The sequence below is a fragment of the Bactrocera oleae genome, chromosome 2 (genome assembly GCF_042242935.1).
Source record: "Bactrocera oleae isolate idBacOlea1 chromosome 2, idBacOlea1, whole genome shotgun sequence".
Lineage (NCBI taxonomy): Eukaryota > Metazoa > Arthropoda > Insecta > Diptera > Tephritidae > Bactrocera > Bactrocera oleae.
In genome coordinates, this window is record NC_091536.1 from 69,707,066 (window position 1) to 69,734,816 (window position 27,751).

Below are 27,751 nucleotides of genomic sequence, written 5' to 3' on the forward strand. Positions count from 1 at the left end.
TATCGTAAACTAACAATACAAAATTATTTTATTTCTGGTATCAATTTCATTTTTTATTTTTTTCTTGTTGTTGTTGTTATTTTTATTTACTTAATTTATTATGTATGTAATTAAAACAGCAAATGCTTTGTATTTTGTTTTGGGTGCGCAGTTAGTCTGCGACACGCTCTCGCTTAAGATGTGTGGCGCGAAGATCGGCTTCAAGCGAGTCGCCGTTCCATTCGCGATACTACAAATGCAAATATTCGTAATCCAGACAATGTTCAAGTTATTAATTAAATAGTTATTGTTGTGTTAATGAAATAAAGATCGCTACTTGCGGGGACATGCATTCATGCGGCAAAATTATTTGGCGAATTTGAAATATTTCGCAAATAATTTGTGACAAGTGAACCCAGTATCAAATTGAGTGTCTACCGTGGTCCAGCTGTCACTATGTGCTGGTGTTTACGTGTCTATTGGACTGTTTTGCATAATTTGTTCACACGATTTGTGACAACATTTGCCGATTCCGTATATAACAGTGATCTGTGTGCGCGTTTAATGTGTTGTTCGCATTCTACTTGTTGTTTTTGTTGTGGTCATTGTTTGTTTTATAAACATACTCAGCGTGAAGCGCGCAAATCAAATGATAATGACGAAGAGCAGAGTGAATTAACGCTAGCGGATATTGAAGAGGGGCTAGCCAAAGCAAACTCTCCATTTCAACACCACGATTACGTCATAGTTGGTAAGTACGTCAGAAAGTGAGAAATTCTTTGGCTCAGCAGATATCTGGAATTAATTGACAGTTGTAGGAGCAAGTGTTTTCCTCTCAATACACTATCATTATTATTGCTCATATCGGGTTCGATACATACATATTAAATGTATGTACCATATGTACATGTATTAAAATAATAAGGATGAAATATAGGTATATAAATAAATATATATGACTCTATATATAAAAACTGTGTTTAATGCATGTAGGAGAAATACCATCGAAAGTAATTTGATGAAAACAAAAAATATGTTACGCTAATTAATAAAAATCTTTTTAATCGCCTTCAAAATAGGCCTCCTTTGAGTCGATATAAGTAAATATGCCAACGTTTCATCACATCTTTCATACAATTCTTTTAAGCCTCGACTAGGATAGCCTTTTGTGCCCTCAGCGTATTTTGGTTTTATCGGTTTCGGCTAATTTTTGGGGCGCGAAAGTTCCAACTTTATACTCATAAGCTCACTTCTCGTCACCAGTAATTATGCGTTGGACGAATGTAGGGTCCTCAGCTACGTTGTCGAGCATCATTTTTGCTATCTATCTATCTATCTTTTTTGCGACCTGTACTCCATTTTGCCAAATATTCATGTTTTGTGTTACGAGTCTAGCATTGACACGCTTCATACCCAAAATATAGACCAAAATGTGTTGAGTCGATCCATAAAGAGATGTTGAAATCCTCTGCTATCTCTCTAATTCCAACACGATGACTTTCAAGCACTGTTTGTTTCACGACATTCACTGAATGTTTTGTGCTACTGAAATACTTGGGTTCGTCTTAAAGTATACTTCCAAAATCAGTTCTGAAACATTTTCAATTATTCTCTAATCAGGAGTCTATTAGAAACAAAAAAAATTCTAGCAAACTTTTTGTTCACGGCTCTTTGTTCCGTGGTTAAAATCGCCAGATAAACTTTTCGCGTCGTAAGCAAACAGCTGGCAAGCACAAAATAATTGATATATGGAGTTCAAACTTCATACGAACAAAAAACAAAAAAGGTTTTACCAGATGGTATATCCATCCGACAAGTTAGGTAAGCCCATGGGTTTTACATTTTTTGTTTCTGCAAATATACCTTGCACCCCCCAAATTCTTCATATAGCTTTTCTGGTCCAATATATCTGCAAAGCTGTCAATTTTTTTCGGCGAATTTCATTATCCGGTTTTGGGTTATAAATTGATGTTTAGATTAATCTCTGAATCACGATTTTTTATTATACCGAGGCATGAATGCAACCAAATTCGAAACTGATTAAATATTTAGTTTGCAATGTAAATGTAACAATAGCAAGTAAAACGTGAACAGATGAAATCCAATAATCAACTATGCCGCAGATATTTTTAATTGAAGCTTTTTTTCTGAGTGCTTTGTGTTCGTTCGTTTCCATTTGTGAAACCATGTAGAGTAGCGAATCGAATAAACAACTGTTATAAGGTAAATAGATCTGGCATACTCAATTAGGTATTAAAAACCAAGCGATTATACCATTTTAGTGAGATCTCCACCTACTCTCTTGTTATCAGGTTATTTTCTGGAGAGATCCTTGAAGTTTTATTTTGATTTGATGTAATTGAATTATTATAATTCGTGAGTTTTGCTCCCATTTACTTACTCTTTGTTTGCTTTTCGCCTGCTTCTTTTCAGATGATATAGACGCTAATTATCTGGAAATTGAGCGCCGTAAAATCGAAACAGAACATTATTATCGTCTAGTAGATCGCGCATCTGCTGAGCATATTCTCAATTGCCGCGAAGATGGTGCCTGCCTAGTGCGACCGTTCAAAGAAGCGGTATGTTTTGCAACAAATACAAAAATATTAACATAAGCTCCACTATTTTTCATTATTTTCAAGTAGATTATCTGTCATACTAATATCTTGACTTTGTCCATATATTGTCCTATAGGATCTATCAATAAAGTATATCGTAACGGTTTATGCACAGCAACAATATTTCCACCTCTTCATCAGGCAATTAAGTGGCAAAGATTCTTACAGCATCGGACAGCAAAAGCCAAATGAGAAAATATTCAAGTCGCCAAGCGATATAATCGATTTTTATAGCCTTAATGCATTACAATGTACAAATAAAAATATTAGCGTATGTTTAGTATTAAAACCAATAGTTACTTAGAAATTAAATATGGATGTACTTGTAGATATATAATTTAATTGTACTTTTGTTAATATAAATTAATTTTAAGTATTTAATATTTATTACTTACATATTAATTTTATAGAAAAAGAGTTAAGTATTATATCTATGTATATTTATATGTATGTATGTACATATTGGAAGAGACTTGCAGCAGATTCATGCTAATAAAGATTGGAATTTTAAATGAGAACTGTTACACCAGAAAAAGTGGTTAAATAAACTCTACGTGTAACCGGCCTCTAGGCACTATTTAAGGCAAGTAACAGTTATATAAACTTTAATTTTATGTTTGCGAAAGTTGCAAGCTTGTTCTAAGTGGCTACTATCGCTTTGAATACACAGTGGTTGTTCTGCATTAGCGCTGGCCAAAGAAATGCTTTGATCAAGTCGGAGCGCCGATCTGATTGTGAATGCCGTTCGTGCTTCTCCGGGCGCAAGAAACCTGTTTGCAATACAAAAAGAATATAAAATAAATATTTTTATTACAAAATATAATTTTTTGCTTTACCAAGATTGAAATCACTATCAAGGTAGTAAGGTGACTTCTGGTTAATCATGCGCCAAGCCAAGCGTACGCAGGCGCTGACGAAATGCGTTAAGGGTGGACATGATTCCAAGCAGGGATATTCGTGGAGAGTGGAAAGCACCTGGTGCATAATAAATATAGTAATAATAAAGGTTGGGCATCTTTTTAATACAAAAATTTTGGATTAAAATAATTAAAATTTTGGGATTAAAAATTTTAAATTTCTCACTTAATTAAAATGATAATTATTATTTTTATTTGTTACAACAATTACTAAATAAAAAAAATATTTTCTTAATTTTTAATACCAAACATCTGATCGTGTTTTTTATTTAAAATTTAGAGTAACAAATAAAAAAAATTTATTATTATTTCAATTAAATGCAAATAAGACAAATATTATTAAACTAGGTTGATATATTATTAAATATAAGCATTTCGTTTTACAATATTACCAAATGGTAGAACAACAAATACTTAACAGGAAAAATGTAATTTAAAAAAATTTTTTTTTTTAATTTCGATTTTATACTTTTGATTAACATTTTTTTATTTATCAATACGGTATTAAAAATAAAAATTTTAAAGCAATTTTTTGGTTTAAATTTCATATCAATCCGATATTTGGCATAAGAAATTTGAAAATTATTTTTGATTAAGATTTTCGGGATTACAAAATAAAAAAAAAAATTGTATTTCAAATTTTAATTCAATTATTTTTTTAATACATTATTTAGTAATCTGGTAATAATAAATTATTTAAAAGTTGTCTGTATTCGAATATACCTGATTGAAAACGGAACGTTCAATTTCTCCAACCGGAAAGAATTCAACGGTCTCCTGCAAATGTGTGCGCACCGAACGATCCAAGGCAAGCGTACTCTCACTCGACGAGTCCAAGGCGCAATTCAATACCCGGCGCACTTCAATTACTTTCCTTTCGCGCATAGCATGGCACAGACGAAATGACAACTGAAAGTCATACAAAACTTATCAATTAAATTATTTTTTTAATGCATTTTTTCCAACCCTGAGTGTAACAAAAATACTTTAGCTTAATTATGGTAATTATTGAGTTGTAGTTGTAGTTAGTGCGTTCACGATAGCTAAAGTTGTTCGCAAGTGTTGAAGCAGTCGAATAAAATTACTTAATAATAATGTTGATGAAAGTCAGGTAATCACACTGTTAACCAAATCATCTGATTATCATTATTATTATATTTATTGAAATTTCTAATTTTATTTAGGCATACTTTAAGTTAATGTGTCCATTAGTGCTTAGCTTTATTCTCAAGTGCCGCACAGTCTACCGAAATATCAATAATCACGAGGAAAAATAGCTTGCAGACAAAATTGTCTATCATCATCATCTTCGTCGAATTTTTATCAATTTCTTTAGGCTAAAATCGGCTTTTGCAAATTTCACACATAATTTTTTTTAAAGGCGCGCAGTTGTGCTGGCGAAAAGAAGCGTGCCTGTGGGCGCTCAAAATCACTTTCTACTTGTACTTCAGCCACTCACAGGTATTTTTAGCTGTTATAATTCACTATAATTGAGCGACTTTGCTTGTCACACAACTTGCCATAGTCAATGGGCTAGCACTTGAACATTTCATTTTGATTATAACACGTTATTTATTTCATATAATATGGTTAATAATAAGCATTTGAAAAAATAGAGCGATTGATGAAAGCAAAAGTGTTAATGGCAAACAAGCTTTTTTTAATCGGCAGATAACTAGTTGGTATTTTCGGCTTGTAAAGTTAACGATTTATTCGCTTTCATAGCAGAAATATTATATTTTAGTGCTTATTTGATTGATTATATATTTGTATGTAAGCATACAATCTGTAAATCGAACAAACAACTGGTATCAATGGAATATTATCTGACCAAATTTGACCCGCACTGACAAAAAAAACATTTTGTATTTAATTCAAATATTTTTTTTTTGTCTTCAAAATAGACTACAGGGCCGAAACAAGAATGCCAACGTGTAATCCAATTTTCCATAGACTTGTTATAGGCATCGGCTTGGCCTTCAGTGCCTTCAGTGAAGTCGGTTTTTTTCACTAGCTCATTTTTGGTGCTTGTCGACGTTGTTGGAAAATTTTGACGGCATATACAATAGATATAGGTTTCTCAGCTACATTGTTTAGCATCATCTCTACTCGACTTCGTTTAATCGATGCGACATTAAGATCTTTTGATATGAGTCTAGCATGATATGCTTTATTCCCAAAACCTTAACCAAAATGTGTAGAGTCGATCGATAAGAGATGGTAAATCCTCTGCTAACTCTCTAATGCCAACCCGATGATTTTTAAGCACAGTTTCTTTGACTTTTTCAATGTTTTTAACAGAGAAGGAAGAACGACTCGCATGAGGCAAGTTTTCGAAGGCTTCATGACTTTCACTGAATGCTTTTTGCCACATAAATACTTGTGTTCGTGTTAAAATAGACTCCCAAAAACAATAAACTCCGCTCTTCTGCAACATTTTCAACGATTCCGAGTCAATTTTGATCATATGGTAGACTGGCATAATCAAATACGAGTAAAGGTAGATTAGCAGGTTAATAGGATGCAGTTATAACAATTTAATTAGATGTCAATATGCTCTCTATTATTGTATGATATATGATATGATATAACAATTTATTTTATTCACGTATTAAGCTTACCACAATTATCGAAAAGAGTATTTTCGCTTTCAAATTTTGAACATGTTTCAGCTGCGGCAATCCATCCAAAGCCTCCAAAGTGTCCGCTCGGTTCTCCAGATATAGCGTACGGTATTGAGTTACCATTTCACTACAAATAAGTTTTAATTAGAAATCTCTTAATGTATATAAGAATACATAGATATCTACATACATATGTATTTATATTCCACTTTCACATGTTTTGAAATATACATACATGTATAAATGTATATATAATCAAATTGATTCCTTTGTGGTATTAGGTAAAATATGTACTTCACTGTTTTTTTTTTCAGTGAAAGATTTTTTAGCAGACGAAATGGTAATTATTTTTGAGAAAATTAGAATTTATAAATATATGAAGCTAATGTTTAAGAGGGATATGTAAAATAAAATTAATTGTATTTTAATCTTCGAAGTTAAAATTTTCTAAATCAGTTAGACGTAAATGTCATTTTTCTCTCATAATAATTTCTGTCATTGAAATTTAATAATTATTTTCAAGATAAACCGTCCCTACTTATACAGATACAGAGGCCACGAAACCTAATTTTCGAGAGGTTGAGTCATAAGTTCTAAAAAATTTTTTTTTTGTTTGAAAAATGTTACGGTACACCATTCAAATAAAAAGAAAATTTAGGTTATGTACATAATTTTACATTTTTAGTAGCTGGCATATTCCAATTGATAATTATGGTTGAAATATGCTTATTTTCGAACTTCAAAGGCACTATTTCGAATTTGGGGGCTAACTTCGAAAAACAGCGAAATTACTTGCTTACATATGATTCAATATCTCGACAAACCTGTTTTGGTCCAATACTCAGAAAAAAACCCTTTTACCCGTACAGTTATGAATGTTAATAATTTTGAGTACCACTATTAAAAAAAAATCCAGTATTAAAAAAACCCTGCATTTTGCGATTTTATACTTTTAATGTATTCTTTTTTCAACGCATTCCCCAAATAGAAAAAAAATAAAATTCTTAATAATAAATAACTCAAACAAATGTACATTAAAGAAAGTCAAATATTCGTCTTGAAGTTTTCGTGCCTTATAAGGATTAGACTTGTTTGTGTCACTACTAATTGGCACGCTGAGTACGCAAAATCGAATGTTAAACTTTTCGACACGCCACCCACATAAGTATGTATAATGACCCAAATAAAAAATTTAAAAAAAAATAAATAAATAGAAAACAAATAACTTTTACACATTTATGACATGTTTCTTGTCTTACCTCGTTTCTTCGCTGGTTGAATCATCCGAATGATAGCCATCACTGCAGTTACTACTGTTGCTACCGCTGCAAATGGCAGTCGGACTTGTTGGTAGACTTTCGGGACCCATAAGCTGTAGCACGGCTTCGCAGCCTTGTGCAAAGTTCATTAGCAACCCCGCCGCCGGTCGTTTCTCTATACAAGCCTTACCATCTAAACGTTTCACTTGACCCACACACTTCAGCACCTCTTTGTCGTTCTCCACACGTTGACTAAGATTCTCCATAAGACATGCTAGCTGCTTTAATGCCGGCTTATCCAGCATGGTGAGTAGGGTTTTGTTCTCGATCAGTCTTTGTTGTATGTCACCGTAGTTGATGGCAAGTAACCGTTGATGCGAGGAATGTGCTGGATCTTGATGCGCGTTTACCATGCTCAGCTCCTCCAATTTATGTATGGCCATTTTGTATATATCCAAATGCCTTTGCAATTCGGTCTTGAGCGCATGATGCAATGATATTAGCTGACCGGTGGCGTCTGTGGTGAGACCGTGAACACCCAAACCTTGTACAGCGTTATCGAAGGATTTTCGGCGCTCGCGCAGTGTCTGACGTAAATTGGGTTCATACTGTGCTATGGCTTGTGTAAGCTTTGCACAACGTTGCCGCATAGCTGATTCGTGGGGATATGAAAAGAGACGCACCAGCTGCCACACAACCGATTCTATGGGCACCTCCGGTTTTGGTGAGGGGTTAACGGTGATTAATCTGTAAGCAGTCAAGATATTTTTATTGTGAAAATGTAATCATAATATATATTTCTACAAAAAAAAAATGATTTTCTTTCTAATTCAAAAAGTACCTTGTAAAAAATGACTCCAACAGATAGGCGCTGTGTGGCAAATGTTCCAGCAGCAAGTCGATGGGCAACTCTGCTATAACTGAACGCAAAACGGACGGCCCCAGTCGACCCACAACACCTGCCGCCTCTCTGTATTGACGTCCCTCGGAGAGTAACATTAAGCGACGCAATACCTGTCTGGGACTTGTGAGAAATTCGCGACCATCTCGTGGTGGACCACGTATACGCTCTCGACTATCGGCCATTGTGTCATTCACCGATTCCTGATGATTCTTCAGTAATATCTGTCGTCTGCGTGGTATGTTTATAAGTTTTCAATTTTGTTTTGATTGTGTTCTTCAGTGGTTTTTACGACAGATAAGCAGATGTGATGACTTGAATTATACAAATGGAGTACATGGAATGTAAAGCGGTAGTCTATGACATTATTTATACATACTTATGTACAATATGTAAAAAGTGGTTCATATAGTTGTTTTATTATGCATTTCATGATGTCTAATAAAAAGGAAACTATCATTTTTCTATAGATGTCTATAATAATGTGTATATCGCGTTGCCAGTGCGATCGAGTTAAGCTATATGGTGTAAGAAAGATAAGATTTCGTACTAAAAAACTGCTAGTTTTGTGATTGCTTGATTAAATATGGTTTGTGCACGAGTCAAAGATGAACAATGAGAGCTATGTGACCGAAATATGATACTGTTTATAGTATTGTTGTTCCACTAAAACAGCGCCAGACCATAGACATTCTTATGTATCCGCCTCATATTTCGGACTTGGTCCTAAGTGGTCACTACTTGTTCCTGTTTATGGTGAATGATTTTCTGAGGGAAAATTCGCCTCAAGAGAAGCTTGTGAGAATTAACTGTCCCAGTTTTTTGCCAATAGGAACGAGGGTTTCTGCGAGAGTAGCATTATAAAATTGACTTCAAAATGGCAATAAGTTATCGAACGGCGTATATTTGACCTAAATCAGATCATTCTAACTAAGCTAAAAATAAATAAATGTACTACAATGATAACGGATTTGTTTTTACTAGACCTTATATAACATGGCACATGCATAACTGCTTGAAACGAAGCTCAATTATTATTTGAAGAAATTTGGGAGATTTGAAAAACCAATTTTCAAACTCAATGTAGTACTATAATTAATAAAATAAAAATATTGGATATTCATAATTTTTTCTGCATTATAAAAACCAAAAACTATATGGACCAACATGTTAATATATAAAGGAGTAAAGGGATGTGTGCAATAATATTGTAAAATATTGTAAATAAATAAGTAAATATAATTAAAAGATTTCGGAATAAACATTAGATTTAAACTTTTTTTTCCAGTATTTTTTAATCCATAATGTATTAAAAATTTAAAATTTATATTATTTTACCAAAATAGGAATTAAAAATTGATAAATTATAAAACGTTTGAATGTGGTTTGCCAAAAAATGCTCTAGAGTATTAAAGGTGATGACTCTGTGTGAGCTCTAGTTCAAAATGGTAAAACCCGAAGTACGCAAGCGCGGAAATTATATACAATATTTTTTAAAAAACATTTTCTTTTATTTTTTTTCTTTTATATTTTTAGAAGCTTGAAAATTATTTTTTATTAAGTTCTCCGGGACTAAAAAATAAAAAAAAATTCATTTGAATGTTAATTCAATTATTTTAATATTGTACGTAATTATATAAACGAGTATTAATGATTGTAGATTTGAATAAAATTTTTTTTTTTTATCACACTTACAGCATATTAACTCAAAAAGCGCGCATAAATATGAAATAATCAGCGACTGGTGCATACAACGGAACTGAAATTAGTAATATAAAATACGTTTATTTTATATGGGGTATTTTAAAATTATTTTAATGTATAAATAGATTTCATTTAGTGCAAAATTTATAAAAATCTAAGACATTTTATTTTTATGACACTTAACTCATTGAATTCGCAAATAAACACGACGAAATAACTACAGCTGTCATTCGCACTTTCACCTGCATGTCATGAGCAGGTCTGACAGACGATCGCACTCATATAAATATTTATATAGTATAGGTGTATGTTTGTTTGTTTGCATGTCCGCACACAGGTGCGGTTATAAATATTTACGCACGTCAATAAACAGACACAACTAGGTGTAAGTGAATTTATGTAGGCACGCAAGTCTTGTCGTAAAATTCTCAGCATATCTCATAAAAGTATGCCTCTGGGAGATTACGATTTACAAGCAATTGTGTGCTTTCGAAAATTGTAACCACAAAAGTTGCATTTCATTCATTAATTATGCTTTTGACGCTAAGCAGTCGTTGCATTCCTCAAGTGGATATGAGTTTGCGATTTGCGGCAAAAATAGTAGAAAAAAAAATCACAAAAATAAAAAAATAAAAAATAATATTATAAACGCACATGATTTTTCAAACAAAACAATCGGCTTTTGAAGAGCGTGCTAAAATTTGTGTGGTTTTGTTTGAATGCAAAATGCAACAATGTGTCGGAGGAGTTTACTTGTTGCTGGTTGCATTTCCTATTAATTGCGCTAGTAGCATTGCATAAAATATATTTCTTTTATATTTTATAGGTGTTGTTGTACCATTCGACTTATTAGAGTAGTTGGCCTAACTTTTAGCCTTCAAATGTTAAGGTTTATTCAAAGATATGCCAATAATAATTACAATGTGAGAAAATGTATACGAGTATTATGTAAACCGGAAGATAATACAATGTTAAGTACAATGAAATTCCTGTACAAAATTGCGCATAAAGGCTAAATTTACACTACCGTATTTATTTTGCTCATCATTTTATTTGCAATTAAGCTAGTAAATGTGCATATTGTTACAAAATCGAAACTGTTATGTATAAAATAGCATGCCTTCTTAGGGGAAATACTGAAGTCATTTGATCTATTTTTAGCACTATGACTCATTGTAATCAGAAAAAGATGCGCTCTGAATTTCGTTAAGATATCTTACAGATTGACAGATATTTTTTTTTGGATATAATTACTCATAGGTCAACATAGGGATCAAAGCAATGCAATACATTTAAAATTGCATCACTGATTATTAATGAACATTAAATTCTGTAAATGTACATATTTATTTATTTTTTAATTAAGTAAAATATTTCTTCAAAAAAAAAAAAAAACACAAAAAGCTTGGCTTGCAAGTGGATATAACCCCTTAAAGCTACGTCTGAAAGGCATTTTTTTCTGTAAACAAAAGACTTAAACAACGAACTTTATTATCATAGCGAATGAAACAACTATTTTCAAGAGAGCAGCGCCACAAAAATGGCAATAACAACGTTTGGATAAAAAAAGTTAGAAGCATTTTTTAGTTGTTTAAATTTTATTTGAATGAAAGTCGGTAAAAGTTAACGTACTTGCGTGGCGCTTGTCAGGACAACATATATGCTCAATAAAATAAAATAGTTATTACATTCATTCGCAAAAGGCGCTTTTAAAGTCTTACTTACTGAAAATAAAAAGTGAATGTCTAAACATTTTAATTCAACATCCATGTTTTATATAGTGGTAAGTGTAGAAAACGCGACGATACAATTAAAAATATTTGTATGTATTGTAGTGCGTTTGTTATTGGTATGTATTCTTTTAGTTTTTAACCTCAACAAATCCGGAAAAAAATTAGAACAACAAATCGCAGATACATTTCGGTCGATTTCCGGTCAAAGCGAGCTATAGGCCAAAATGCAATTATTTAATGAAAATATCCAAATAGGTCAACACGAGATTTAATAATTTAAGAGCGAGTAAAATAAAACCAAAACAAGAACAACACATTTCAAGCAAGAAGGAAAACATTTTTCTCTTAAAAAAGATTTGTTACAAATTTAATTTTCTAGTTATAATATCTAATGATTATAAATAAGTACGTAATATATGTAAGTATGTGTAAACAGTATTTAATCAGCTTTAAGCCTATAAAAACACTGAGATTATGAGCATCATAAACTTACCTCTTGTTTGTAAAAATATCTAAATAAGTTATCTCAGGCATAAATAGGCTTCTTTTAATAAATTTTTTATTATTTTATACTTAAGCAGGGTTAAACTTTTTACTTTATACCACGTATTTAAGTAATAATCTTTACATAAGTATATAAGTAGATATGAGCATCTACATATAACATATATAGGTGTTATTGTTTAGTTTTTGTAGTTCATATGTGCTTGTTTGAATTATGTAAAGGTGTGCTTGTGTGTGCGTGTGTACTCGTACGGTTATAATCTCCCTTCAGTTATTTAAATACCTCAGCTATAGCAAATATGAATGCTGAAATGGGGAGAAGGGCAAAGAAGAGTAAAAAATAAATCTAAACAAACGGTGTTTGCAGTGGAAATGAAATTCTAGAAAACCGTAAAAGTGCGTTGATGGTTTAATGAACTTTTCCATCGCACAAAGAAAGAAAACAACTACTGTGCGTACTCACTACAAGCAAAACGTAACCGTGAATGATACTTTTGTTTGCAGACCAGAAAAAGTAGACTCTTAAGCGATAGAGTGTGGTATTTTATTTTTTTGAAATATGAATTTTATAGGAAAACTGGTCGGAAGTAAATTGTGGTGCTGGGTAAACTTAATATTTAGTTTGGTAGAGAATAGTGCTATTTAGTATCATTAACATACAGTTCAAATTTGTATATAACATTAAGTCACTAGTAACCAGGGTTGTGCATTTTTTACATTAAAATATTTTTGTTAAAAAATTGGATTTTTTCAATTTAAGTTTTTACTTCAAAGTTATATTTTTAATTCAAGTTTTTGTTAATCCAATCAAAATTCCAACTTGATAAAATATAAATCGTTTTAACGGATAATGGCTCCGTGCAAGTTATAAAATTATTATTTATACCCTCAAAAAGGTATATTAAGTTTGCCACGAAGTTTCTAACCCGCAGAAAGAAACGTCGGAGACCCTATAAAATATATATGTATATAAATGATAAGTGTGATGAGCTGAAGTCGATTAAATAATGACTGTCTGTCTGCCTGTATATACCCGAACTAATCCCTAAGTTTTTGAAATATCGATCTGAAGTTTTGTAAACATTGTTTTCTGCTCAAGAAGCTGCTTATTTGATGGAAATCGGACCACTCTAACATATAGCTGTCTGTTCTTGTATAGCAAACGCTTTTATTTGACGAGATACCTTCACGAAATATGGCATGCATTATTGTTTAAGGCAAAGGTACAATCTCCGAACAAATTGTTCAGATCACACCACTATAGCATATAGCTCCCATACAAACTGACCAATCAAAGTCAAGATAAAGATCTTATACTCTTTTATGTTATAAGAAATGTTTCGGTAAAGGGTATTAAAGCTACGATGCAACTGAAGTTAACATTTTCCCTTGTTTATATAATTTTTTAGCAATATCATCTTATTACATTCAATTAAATGATTAAAAATGTTAGTATATGCGAACTAATCACCTTTCCACATTCTTTAGAAGCCGCTGACAGCAGATACTTCCACGAGTTATGCACGCATCCAGCGACATACATACATATAATATGTACGGATGTATATAAATAATAAAGTTAAGACTTTCTTGCATTAATTCGTTTGCGCGAAAAACCTCAGAAATAATTAACTAACTCTAAACATACATACATACATACATGCATACATGTCTCCGTATGTGTATGTATTTGTAGAGCTAACAAACAGATTTTGTTGTTATTTATTTTGTGCATTAGTTTATAACGGAAATGTAGGTGTACAGTGGACAGTTGTCAGAACTCGTTTGTATGATAAAAGCATAATGGACAGACATTAGTTTACCATTTCTTTCGACATAGAAATTCGTTGTTACACTTTCTGCTTAACCCCCCGTAATTTCCTTTATTAAACAATGAGTTGAGTGATTATTATAACCGCTTTATGGCGTAATTATACCAAAGCGCATATTAAACTTGAGAACTGTAGACTTCTCTAGGCGGCTGAAACACCATGTATGTGCATATAAGTACATAGTATGTATGTATATACAAGTATGTATGTGTGTATAAGGAAGCACGAAATATAAACCATTTATAATGTTAGAACTATCTGGTAGCTATGAAGTGTATAAGTATGCATGTATGTATGTAATACAATTAATGTAATGCCATTGGCATCTAGTCATTGTGTGGCAAGGAAGCGCCCTCTTCAAAAACCGCATTCAAGCATGACCACAGAGTTTGGTGCAAATGACTAAGTCTGCTGCCAAAGTGTAGTTGCATGTAATATATACATATGTATTCAAGTGAATGCATCTAAGCTCCTAGATGATTTTTATTCTTTGTTTGAGTTCATAAATGGTGCATTCCCTTTGTCATAATTACGATTCCGTATAAAACCGAACAAAGATTTGTGCAGGTCTTAGCGCAAAGTGAACAATTAAAGTGACTTAAAAACATATGTATGTATATATCTAATTATTATTATAATTTTGTTTAGTTCTAAGAACATTCTATTAAAAATAAGGTGTTTTTTACAGTTGCAACACAGGGTTGCAAATAATGTATTAAACAATTAATTGAATTAACATTTGAATTACATTTTTTTTTTGGTAATTCCAAGTACGGGGTGAAAAAATTAAATTATAATTATTATCCCACATACCGGATTTTTAATCCCTATTACCGTATTAAAAAATCAGAATGAAAAATTTTAGTCCTAAGCATATAATTAAAAATTAAAGAAAATAAATTGTTTTTAAGTTAATGACTTTTCGCGCTTGCGTACTTCATTAAAATTAAAAAATAAAAATTTTAATCCCAAGCGTTAGATTTTTAAGTTTTAATCCCAATATCGGGATTAAAAATCGAAATAAAGTTTTGGATTAAAAATTAAATCAATTAAATAAAATTTTTTAATCCAAGATTTTTGAATTATTGTTAAAAAATGACTTGCAATTGTATTAACATTTAAATTATTTTTTTTTATTTTGGATTTCTAAATATCTAAATGAAATATTATTATACAATTTCCAATCCAAATACCGTATTGAAAATTAAAAGAAAAAGTTGTTCATCCAAAAAATCGGAATATAAGGTAAAAATGAAAACTTAATCCTACACATTGGAATGAAAAATATAAAAAATGTTAATCCGAAATTTAAAAAAATTGTGTTTTTAAACTGTAAAATATTGCTTGCTTACTTTGTCATCTACCAATTTGGTTAGCTTTATAAAAGAAAAAGTTTATTTTTAATAAAATTTCAACATATTTTAACACTCTTTGTCTTATTGAAATTTAATTACTTTTAATTACAGTGTTTCAGTGAGATATATGTAAATCTTACCTTTTTTAACTTGTTTCATTCCAGTTATTGATTTAAAAAATATTTTTTATTTATTACACCATTTTTCGATTAAAATATATTTAATTAAATTTTCTGTGCTGAAATTTTCCTTCTCCTTTCCTTTTTTCAAAAAGAAGCTATTGCCATACAACTGATTTATAAAAATCCAGTTATATAAAAAGCTTTTGTATTTGACGAGATATATTTTCGAAACTTGGCATGGATTATTATTTAAGGCAACGGTATAATCTCCGAAAAATTCAGAGCGAATAAATATATTATATAGTTACCATACATACTGACTGACTGACCTTTTGTATTTGAGAAGGGTATTACAGTTTCCGTCCAATCGAAGTTAACATTTTTTCTTATGTTTTTATATTTTTTATATCACAATTTTCTTTAGTTGTAATTATTATAAAATATGTCAAAAGATCAAATACGATTCTATTCTTTACTGAAATCCAATGAAAGAGCAAACAAAAATTTCTAACTTTTTTTTTAAACACTTTCTTTCAAAACGGTACAATAAGAGAAATTACGTATATATTTATTTGTGGCATATAACTTGACTCGTCATTTGTGTTTTGTTATTTGGTATTCTATGGCCTATTGACAGCAGTCACAGTTATTCGGTACACTTATTTACATTTCTTTACTGGCATCTGTTGCTTACACACAACTAGGTGTTCATTGCTTAACAATTTCCAGCATGAATTCAATCGAAATTTCAATAACAATTTTGTGTACATATATATGTACATACATACAAGCTTACACGTGTCTTTTTCACAGCTACTAATTTGCATACGGTTTTTATTCAAATTCCAAAAAACATTAAAAACGTAAGAGCTGAATTTTAGAAAAGTGCTAGCAATTCAAATTTCAGTAAAAAGACCTACTTTTGCTTTGGACAACAACAATAACGAATACATTGATTGCTGCAGTAAAATCATTAGCGGAGAAGAATTTCAGCGTAGAAAAGACAGTGGCCGGCCAGCGTTGACCAATGCTTGCTACCACTATTAAGCTTTTTCCGAGCCGGAAGGCTTGATAAGTTCAGCGTGAAGCAAGAAAAAGAGAATTTCAAGTATACACAAATGACGGTAATTATTTAGAACTTCCGCACTATGGAATATGTATGTATTTTGAATTTGAGAATTTGTGGGATTTGTTGAGAACTTTCTATATACTTTTGAATGTAATTATGTCCATATCAGTCCTCCATTAAATTATCATTTTGTTGTTTTTGTGTCTACAATGTTCGGGTTGCTCGTCATAATTTCATTCAAAAGAGCACAGATCTTTCTGTAATTATAATACTCGCAACCGTTATGTGTTCTAAAACTTATTCGAAATTTGTTGCATTTTTTGTTTTGCAATTTCTAACTTACTTAATTACGTATGTGTTTAATTGAAAAATATTTGACACAGTTTAGTGAAAATAAAGTAAATAAAAGGACACAATGATAATTGAAACCAAAAAACCTTAACTTCAGTCTTTAAGTGACAGCTGAGGGACTAATTCGCGTATACAGACAGACAGACATGGCTAAATCGACTCAGCTCATCACGCTGATCGTTTATTTTGAAGTGTTACAAACTTCGTGGCAATATACCTTGTTCAGGGTATATGTATAAGTACATACTGATTTTAAATGACCGACAATGACCAGCAATAACTTCTTCAATGCCATCAATTGTTTTTCTGTACAAAGTAAGTAGTCTATCGTCTCCCTATGTATTTACCCTACTTAAAACCCTCTAAGAAAATACCATAATTACCTTCTTGATATCTGCTACAAAAAAATGCAAATACTAAGTAGCCCTCCTGCTACCTTTTTGCCAAGTGGGCGACATATCATCATTGATTAGCTCCCTATAAAAAAGTAAGTTCAAGGATAATTTGCAAACTCATCTAATATTCTTTTCTTCAAGGTAATTTACTTACAGTTGCACAGAAAATTATTCCGAATCAGAAATATATGTAATAGTACCTACATAGGCTCTTTTTTGTTCGAATAAATAAAAACACTCAACACAACATTATTTCTGTTGAAATTCCTTATTTGCATAATTTACAACACAATATTCACACAATTTTCAAATTTTTCACAGGAAAATAGGAAATGTATGAGCGACGTTTGAAAAGGCGGCGGAAACTGGGGAATGCAATAGAAGGAATAGAGCTGCCAGAATGCAAATAAATAACAAAAATTAAAAATACTATATATATTTTAAGCCACTAAATTCAATGAATGTATAATCCTTGCTTTTAATTAAACTCGTTTTGCTGTAAATTTTATCTGTCAGCATTATTTTTTAGTCTTTTGTATATCTTTGTTCTGTAACATAGATAGCGCCATCTTTTTTAGACGATTACGAACTTACACGGTTACAACATAAGGTGCGTTCACGAAATTATGAATGTTTAGAATGTCACCAAAATACAATATTTACTATTATTTAATAATAATCTAATTAAAAACCCCACACTTTGTTGTTGTTTTTTACCAGAGAATTCGAAAAGTAATGTTACCGGTGTATACTAAATTTATGGTTTACTGTTTTCGTGTAATTCCAAATTTTAACCGATCTGGCATCATTTGTGACATTTTGCACTTTACGAATGTATCCTGAAAGCTGCGCCATCTTATTGTCGGATACGCGTTAATAATAATATTGTTAGAGTTTCAATAATTCCTCTAACAGTGAAGTCCGCAACTGACAATCCGTCAATGCAAATGCAACTCTATTCACTTTGTTAGTTTCTTCTGCCTTTTCAATTGTCGCGCATACATTTCCCACTCTCTTGTGAAATATTGGTACTTTTAATACTAATATCAATAAAAAAAGGTGTATTGTGTCAAAAAATTTATTTCGTTTGTGTTTTATGTGAAAAGATGTATATGTTTAGCTTGTGTTGTAAAAGTCAAGGGCCAAAGGAGCTCTTAATATACATATGCAGATGTGGGTAATTACGCAAAGCACATCAAAGAAGAAAAGTGGTATTTTGCTGTGTGTAAAAGTGTTAAAATAGAAAAAAATTGACGCTTCATTAAAAGTTATGAAATTTACACAAGCAAATCTTTGTGCTAGGGTCTTGACGAATTCACAGGTTTTTTGATCGACCAATAGCAAACGAATTCAAGCTATTTGAAATGGCAGCGGAAATAGGATAAAGCAATTTCCGAAATGGCGTTGCCAGAAATGTTATAAAATTTAGTTTTGTTTTGAAAAAGTTTGAGTCTAATGTGGTTTATTGCACATATGTTTTTTTGTTTGTTTGTTATTTTAATTATTATTTATCTCCACAAGTTTTAAAATCAGTAATGTTTAATGTACTGTTTAAAAAATTACATTAATATTTTATGGAGCATATTTTAAAAATTTCACATTTTTATTTTCCATCATTTAATATGTCAGTATTTTATATTTACTCCTACTTGCAGGAGAATAGTAAAAAATATATAATACATATATGTATATATATTTACTAAATTTTAATTATTCGTTTTTAATCATATCTCAAGTAATACAAACTTTCAATGCTAATATGAATCTATGCATGTGACAAATTTTCGCCGCTAATTAAATTGTCGTGTAGATGTTTCCGTTCGTTTGTGATAAATAAGTAAAAATTGGTGTAAATTGTTTTAAGCGTTAATATAAAAAAAAAATTAAGTGATTTGTGTCAAATGGTGATGCAGCTTGTGCTTCTTAATGCAAATATATATTATATATAAATATGTATGTAAAAGTTTGTGATTTTTCAATGAAATGCCAAAGGGCTGGTGATAATGTGTGAATGCCTTGTGGAGGCAAAGTCTGTGTCAGTGCTATTGTGTGAAGAACTGCTTTGTTTTATATTTATTGGTTTTTTTTTACCAAAATGCGGCTTCATCGTAGAGTTTCATCACTTGATAGCAGGTGAGTCTTCTTAAAAATTTGTTATATATTTTTATTTATTATATAGTATTGACGATTGCTAATATTTATTATGTGATGGTGATTATACCATAGGAATAGATCTAGCTGCTATTCTTTTGTACTTTACCTGAAAGTGTTGTTTCTTTACTCCAATTCAAATGTAATGCAACATTTGTAGCTCATGAGTTTTATAGTTAGTTTTGAAGGTGGGTGAAAAAAGTTTTAGGTACTTAGTACTTGCACTGTGGGTGAATCCAATGTATTAATATTTTTTGGCCAAAACCAGTTTAAACCAATAAGGAAGAACTTAACATATGCGGTAATCTATTGAGACGCAAAGTAGAAGAATATCTTGTATTTTATACAATATATCTCATTATATATGAAATAATCATGTTAAAAGTTATAACTTTAGCATAATTATGTTAACGTCAAAATAAAATTATTATTATTATTTATATTATGCTTTCGAAAATGAACAAAAAATTCCGATATATTTCAATCAAGTTACTTCATTCCATTTTATTTTATACATTTTTAATATATATCCTTCAGTGATACATAGATTAAGCTTTAAATCTACATAAGATGAGAAGACATGATATATTCCTGAACAGGATATATTCATTTTGCCAAGAAGTTTGTAACGCTCAGCAGGAAACGTCGGAGCACTCATTAAGTATTTATATATGTAAATGATCAGCGTGACAAGCTGAATCGATTTAGCTATGACCCTCTGTTCATTCGACCATATTACCGATATGGATATTGCTGCCATACAAAGTGACCGATCGAAATCAAATCCTCATATGGAAAACTTTTCTATTTGACAAGATAACTTCCCGAAATTTGGCGTATATTAGTTTCCAAGGCATCGCTACAATCTGCGGATAAATTTATCCGCTCAAAATCAAAACAAAGAACTTTTTGTACCAATTTATAACATAAGAAATGTAACTGTGAAGGGTAGTATAGCTTCGGTGCAACCGCAGTTAACGTTTTTTCTTGTTTCTTTCACTTGTATTATAGAATATTGCAGACAATATTTAATTCCTTATACAGTACTTAGAAAATCGAAGTTGTGGAGCGTTTTTTCACATTTTTGGTAGTTGTTTATCTTAAACAAAGAGTGCAATAAAAGCTCTGAATACATATTTGCATACCGTTATACAAGTTATTCAATGCAAAATAAAGTTAAGTAACGGAATAGGAATATTATATAATAGGTAGGCGATTTCAGTTCATGATCCCTTTTAGAATGAGTTGAGCCTAGAAAATAATACTTACCAAGTCTTTTTTTGATGATTTTCATAAAAACTGTATTTAATATCCAAACTCAGTTTCTTTGTATAATCAATGCCATTTTAACCAATTCCAATATAATTAAGAAACTCATGTATTTATTCTATCATATTCAACAATCGAAAAATTTTAAATTGTGTATTAATTTTTAAACGCAATGGACAGATGCATATAGTTTGCAAATTTTATATAAATTCAAATAATATTATCACTTGATATTTTCGATATTTCTGGTCAAGTACAAGGAGTTCAATTTTTAACAGTCCATTTAAAAAATATATAAACACGTTAATATGGGTAACAACTTTAAAAAAACAAATCGCTTCAACGCACACCGAGCAACAAAAGAATTTAAATTTTCATAACACCTTGCGTTGATTTTCGTTACTTGCCGGCAATAAAACTGTAAATTAAACACTTCTTCCGTAAAACACAACCGATCACGATACAAGTCCAGCGCAGACTGAAAGTCATGACCACAGCTTATGCGACTTTCTTGAGCATCAAAGCAGTTATGCTGAAGAATTGCTCGGCTAGGTGCCAATGCCAGTTTCAGTGCTAAAGCCAGTTCCAGCGTTAACAAAAGACAATCAAAACAAAAACAAGTGCTTAAAAGGTGTAGGCCAGACTGTGGCAGTAGCGCCAGAGTGAGGAGGAAGTAATGTAAAGGCAAGTGGTTGTTGTACGGTGGCACTTGCCACACTTCGGTTTTTATACGGGTTTCTTTGACTTTCGACCAACAAATATAACACAGAGAGCTAAAAGCAGAAAGAACAATAGAAATAGATAAGAAAGATAAACAAATTAATGAAATAATTAAGAAAATTGTGTAAGCAGAGAGAAAAGAGTAAATAATAAGATCGTATACATATATGCAGCTTCAACTCAGATACTAATTACACTAATTTTCAGCGCAATTGTTACTTTGTTGTTGTTATTGTTTATGCATCTATGCTGATGCTTATATTGATAAGATTTTAAATTTTGAGCACATATTTTAATCAAATTCATTATGTTTTAAATACGGTATAATTTTGTTTTTAGAAAATTAGCCAAAATAAATAGAAAAGAATTAAGAATAAGAGGATTATCAGACATGTTTAGACTTTTAACTCGCTAGAAGGACTAGACTTGCAATTGACTACTATTTGAGCTTTCTAATTTCTGTAGTAAGTTAGGCTTAAATATCTTTACTAAAAACCTTTGAAACTTTCACAAATTTGTCAATTAAATACTAAAAATTTATGTACATAAAGCTTAAAATATACGTATTTTATAAGTGAGTCTTATGAGGATTAAGATACCGTTTTATATTTTCTTCAGTTTGCACGAATTCTTAGAATTGCCGTCGGCAGCTGAAACCTTCTTGAAAAATGTTTTCTATAGATATCTACTTGTATATAAAAGATATTAATATAATATTTTTTTTAAACACTCAAATGCATATGTAATAGTAGCCGTTTTTGGCATTTCCTGAATACATTGTCAAAGTGAGGCTTTTCTTGAGAGATTGAGACTGGCCCAACCCCTAACCCAACTATTCTACACATACATTTATGATAGAAGTATTTCATGGAAAGTAAAAATATATTTTTTTGTTTGTTTGTTCCTACCGAAATCCTCTGAGAAATTTTACTTAGCATTTTTCATCAATTTCAGTGCATTTGCATATCGATTGCTTACAAAAAACCAGCACACCACTGCAAATACAAAAAAAAAAAAAACAATAAAAATATTCAATATTTCATTAATGACCAAATTACTTAACTCATGTTAATGGCTTCCTTTCCACCACAGTAATTTTTTTGATTTACATATTCATTTGAATATTTTGCAAATAAAACCATGAGTGTCTGTTAATTTTTGGAAATAAAAAAAGGAAGAAACATATACATACATTTAAGCACTAATTGTTTGCTAAAAGTAAAAATTAAGAGAGCAAGCGATGAGTACACCTGTAACCATGTTGGCGCACAGTTTGGGGGCCAATGTTTAACTAATTTATGCGTACCGCTGGTTTCACCCACACAAAGTTTGTGGGTGTAATTAAATATTTAAGTTCTCATATATGTACATATTTGTTACATATATATTTATATTTCTATATAATATTTTATTTTTAATATACATACTTGTATTTACATACTTGCATGTACTTGTTTACCCATATATAAATAATGAGCATATGCTATTCGGGCTCTTCTATGCAAAGAGTCACTTTATATAGTTTGATTTTTTTTTGTAACCGCGACGGACTGTAAAGTTTTTTTAGCTAATTTTTTTAAAATAATATATCGCAACAATTATTAAGGTTACAGCAACGTATCTGTACCTATGTTTGTATAAGGTTCATATTATCTAATGTGTAACACTTAAACTTAGTTTTGCATTTGTTATTTTGTGTACATTGTTAAATTAGGTGTTAAGAAGACAAGGTTATATTATATTATAATATCTTCAGTGTTACCAACCGTACATAGTTTTAACCTAAGAATTAATGCATTAAGCGTAAAAATATGCATTTATGAAGTAGTAACAATAATGTGGCGCTTATAACACCTGTACAGTGTTGAAGGTGCCAATTTTCCAAGATAGATATGTTAGGTGTCTACTAGTTGTCCTCAAAGTGAAAGAATATTCAATGATAAACTGCATGTGAAGCCATTTTAAACTCTTATAAATTTATTAGAAACTTTTAATGCCAAAATAATTTTTAGAGGTTTGATATTATTGATAGTATAAAACAAAAAAATTATAACTTCAACGCGCCGAAGCAACACATAAGGGGTATGACAACTATATACGATAGTGCAATATACCTGTGCCAAATTTAGTAAAGATATTTTGTCAAATAAAATAATGACCATACAAGAACGTGATTTAGATCGATCAGTTTTTAAGGCAGCTATATGCTATTCGAGGTTTGTTCAAAAAGTATCGCGAATTTTGTATTTCTTAAGAAAGTATTATTTATTCATGAATAATTATTTTGTTCTCTTTAAAGTAATAACTCTTAGATATAATGCACTTACGCCATTAGGTAAGTAGATATCGGTGAAGATGGGATACATGTAGCCCGTGAAAATTCAAAGTTCACGGTACTTTTTGAACAAACCTCGTATTTGCCCAAAAACAATACATTAATTCTGCCGCAGCCACCGTATTCCCCAGACCTAGCCTCTGTACCTTTTTTTCCCAAAATTGAAGATCACATAAAATTACTTTGGTGGTTGGTACAAGTGCATTCTATATAGGGGTGATAAGTTTGAAGAGGAAAAATAGATATTCATGAATAAATAAACACTTTCTTAAGAAATACAAAAGTCGCGATAATTTTTGAACAAACCTCGTAGAGGTCCGACACCTGCGATTCCGACAAATCAGCAGCTTCTTAGGAGTAAAACTTCGTGTGCGAAATTTCAGATAGATATACCAAAAACTGAGGGATTATTTGACGTATATACAGACGGACAAGTAGACACTTCGTATAAATATATCCCTAATTTTTGGAGTAGCCAGCTAATTTGCCTGGGCGATTAAGAAAATGTAAATGTAGCGAGTGTAAAGCTTACACTCATCATGTTATCAAACTAATTATATAAGTAAATAATTAAGAAAAAAGTACTCTTTTACTTTTTACTTAAAATTATGATAATAAAACTAGCTAACTTGGATAAATTGTGTACTTACGATCAAGTATGTTTTAAGGTTATTGAAAAAATATTTTTTTCTCTGTGTAAATCGCTGTAGTGTTGAAGCGTTCGGTTCTGTTTGTTTAGCACATTATTTTAAAAACGTTTTTCTCAAAATTGCATTTTTCAAATGAGGTACTCGGCGACTTTTACAATGCATCTTCACAGTATTATTATTAAACACATGGTTACTAGGTGTTAAATAATGCTTGAAAGAGAGAAATTCGTTTCCTTTTTCTTGGCTCCTAGTTAAACCATTTTTCAAAACCTCTAAACTGGAATAAGCGAATTAAATAATCACTACAATACTTATTAAATTTAAGATTTTTTTCATGAAAAATAAATATTTGTTTTTGAAAGTTAATTTTTCGCAATGTCTTTATTTAAAATGACATTTGTTTATAATATTATGCCAAAAGATTCAACTCAACATCGGAATTTATGCACAAAATTATCAATATTATTTAATTTAAATACAATATATGTAGTTTCTCTTTTGACTATATATATTATATGCATATGTACAATAGTTAGCTACAAATCCGTTCAACAGAAATGATAACTATTCAAATCAAATGCAGCATTTTGATTAGATGAAAAACTTTTACGACCATTAAAAAGTTTATGATGAAAAATTATATTAAAAAAACTGTTTTACTGCGAGTGACATATTGCCATGCTTATGTACATCTACTTATGTGTATCTCGAATGATGATGCCTTGATGATTTTATGGCGCACAAACAAAAAATAATAATGCCTATGTATGAGTGCAGATATTGCTGCAAAAGCGTTAAGCCTAATTGCAATAGTTGGCAATAGTGGGTAATAAGGCTTTTCGAACTTCTCCAGTGGCATGTGTTTGTGTGCGCAACTTAAGTGTGTGTATGTGTGCGTTGCGTGCAACATTGCGCATTGTCGCTGCATTTCCACATTAACTTTTCCATGAATGTTGCAGCTATGCGGTGGAAAATGGATTTCTCTTTCGAGGAAATTACTTTGAATGACTAACAAAGTCGGTAATGACAATTATTTTTATAAATACGCACAAATATGCGGTGCCAATAATTATGAATAATGCAACGATTAATTGGTATATTTCAGAAAACGTATATAAATATACTTTTTTTTGCAAAATGGGGTGTTATTTCTGTTTGATAGATGAGCAGACACATTTGTAGAATGCGGTATATGGTGTGAAGGCAAAATCATCTTTACACATTTGGAAAACTTACTGAAGAAATACAACAAGTAATTTATAAAATATATGTGTTTCTTATCTAAAAAAAAACACCTTATTTTATTAATTTGTATACCCTGAAGATTGTATATTAAGTAAGCCACAAAGTCTGTAACATCCAGAAGGAAATGTCGGAGATCATAAAATGTAAATGATCAGCGTGACGAGTTAAGTCGATTTAGCCATATAGTAAACGCAGCTGTGAAGGGTATGATATTATAGCTGCGGTGCTGCCGAAGTTAACATTCTTCCTTTTTGATTTTATGATCAATTCACTTCATACTAAGGTTAATTCTATATATATATATTCTACACCCATTCGATATACATACAGTGTATGATTTGACAGACAATCTGAAATATTATATACTCGTAGGTAGGGGAGTTCTGACTCGAACTCCATGATGGGGTTGGGCCAGTCTAGAGCTCTCGAAATATGTCAACCAACGATAATTTATTTTAAGCGTGAGAGAAAACAATTGAACTGCAATCTTTTTAGCTTTATTAAACACTAATTATTTATAAAAAACTTATTGAAATTTCGATAGAAAGTGGCGGCTAGAAGCCAATTTTTGGAATAATGTTTTAAAGAAGCTGATTCTATATAATCGTTTCATCTAAAACAAAATTAAAATTGGCATCTAAAGCGTGCTAGTAAAGTATGTATGTTTTCAACTTTCAATTCTTATCTAACTTATTTATAACTTTATAAAATTTGGAAAATTTAACTAAATCTTTTATACTTAAATAAATACATACATAGGTATTACTCGACAACTTGAGATCTACAACCCACAAACATAATAACCTCACCGTCGATTTACTCAATTGCGACATAAATCAAATAGCCGAACATCGTTTTGTGTTCGTCCACGTAAATACTAACTTAAAAACACAGTCACTTTCACATCGATCCTGTTTGTTTCTGCCAACATTCACTGCTGGACATCATCAGACAGGTTGGGGCCGGTGCCTTACTTACTTACAGTACTTACGAGGCTGCATTGACACAGATTGTGTGTGGATGCGTATGCGGTTGGCGGTTGGCGGCTGGCTACGGCAGTTCATACATTTTGATTAGGCGGCTAAATTGCGCATGCGCGAGTAGCTACAGCGAGCAATAGATTTCGTTTTTCATAGAAATGACAACGAAAGTCAACTGACCGGTAGTAATTTGAATTGAATTAAAATAATAAAATGTAAACTTTCAAGAGCAAAATACTTGAATATGCAACATTGTTGCAAAAATATACATATACATACCGTTATGCGTACACATCGTTTGTGGTTATGCAGAAAGCGAAGAACTTTTCTTTTCATTTACCAGGTGTCGTGTATTACCAGAATTCACTTTTCTTCATGTGTGCCATTTGGGCTGCAAGTTTGCTGATGGAGTAAACGGACCACTCGACGGGCGACATACTTTTGTTTGTTTGCGTATGCGTTTTGGCTAGTTTTTGCTAATGCTCCCCGATTTGGGCGTTAAAGTATTTATGTACACAAGTGTATACCGGTCAAAATTAGAAAGTAAAACTGTTTGAGCTACAGATCGATAAGCAAAGAAAGCTTGCCAGTCTACATAAATGGGATGAAAGGAAAAAGGCACGAAACAAACATGCGCAGGAATACGTCCAAAGCGCTTAAGAGCATGTGCAAACACATACAAACATGTAATACAACGTATTCTTATTCATTCATCATTCTTTCTAATTGCAATGAGGCTTTCATTAAAATTAAGTGTATTTACTATTTACAAATGTTCCAAAAATTCATTTCTAATATCACGAATATAGGTACGAGTATTTAAGTTGCTCAAAGTATCTAATGAAGGTCATCGAAAACTTGCCGCACTCGAGAAATTAAAGAAACAGTGCCTGAAAATCATCGTGTTGGCATCAGAGAGACAGCAGAGCATCAGCATATCGTATAAAGACTTGTATCAAAATATTTGGTCAGATAGTATTTTGAAAGCAAATTAAGTATTTCGAAATGGTTTAGGGTAGTTTTCAGATATTTCTTCGT

The 27,751-nt window shown here is 31.3% G+C and overlaps 2 protein-coding genes across 2 annotated transcripts; one reads left to right on the top strand and one right to left on the bottom strand.

Annotated features, from left to right (window-relative positions):
* Positions 1-141: 141 nt before the first annotated feature.
* LOC106616249 (uncharacterized) lies at positions 142-3,109 on the top strand. The gene is made up of 3 exons (XM_014232816.3): positions 142-730; positions 2,413-2,558; positions 2,674-3,109. Exons 1-3 carry the CDS (start codon positions 436-438, stop codon positions 2,899-2,901), a joined length of 669 nt encoding a protein of 222 aa, XP_014088291.2. The 5' UTR covers positions 142-435; the 3' UTR covers positions 2,902-3,109.
* Positions 3,021-22,497, bottom strand: LOC106616246 (mitochondria-eating protein). The gene is made up of 8 exons (XM_014232813.3): positions 22,412-22,497; positions 20,784-21,556; positions 8,239-8,612; positions 7,398-8,144; positions 6,136-6,265; positions 4,238-4,423; positions 3,434-3,572; positions 3,021-3,367 (listed from the first exon to the last, which is right to left on the bottom strand). The coding sequence occupies exons 3-8, from the start codon at positions 8,481-8,483 to the stop codon at positions 3,237-3,239; spliced, it is 1,578 nt and encodes a 525-aa protein (XP_014088288.2). The 5' UTR covers positions 8,484-8,612; positions 20,784-21,556; positions 22,412-22,497; the 3' UTR covers positions 3,021-3,236.
* Positions 22,498-27,751: the final 5,254 nt, after the last annotated feature.

Coding starts and splice junctions, on each gene's coding strand:
- LOC106616249 (XM_014232816.3), top strand. CDS start 436: ATGTGCTGGTGTTTACGTGTCTATTGGACTGTTTTGCATAATTTGTTC. Junction 731..2,412: donor CCACGATTACGTCATAGTTG/GTAAGTACGTCA, acceptor GCTTCTTTTCAG/ATGATATAGACGCTAATTAT. Junction 2,559..2,673: donor TGCGACCGTTCAAAGAAGCG/GTATGTTTTGCA, acceptor ATTGTCCTATAG/GATCTATCAATAAAGTATAT.
- LOC106616246 (XM_014232813.3), bottom strand. CDS start 8,483: ATGGCCGATAGTCGAGAGCGTATACGTGGTCCACCACGAGATGGTCGC. Junction 8,145..8,238: donor TTGGAGTCATTTTTTACAAG/GTACTTTTTGAA, acceptor GACTGCTTACAG/ATTAATCACCGTTAACCCCT. Junction 6,266..7,397: donor TCAACCAGCGAAGAAACGAG/GTAAGACAAGAA, acceptor ACTTATTTGTAG/TGAAATGGTAACTCAATACC.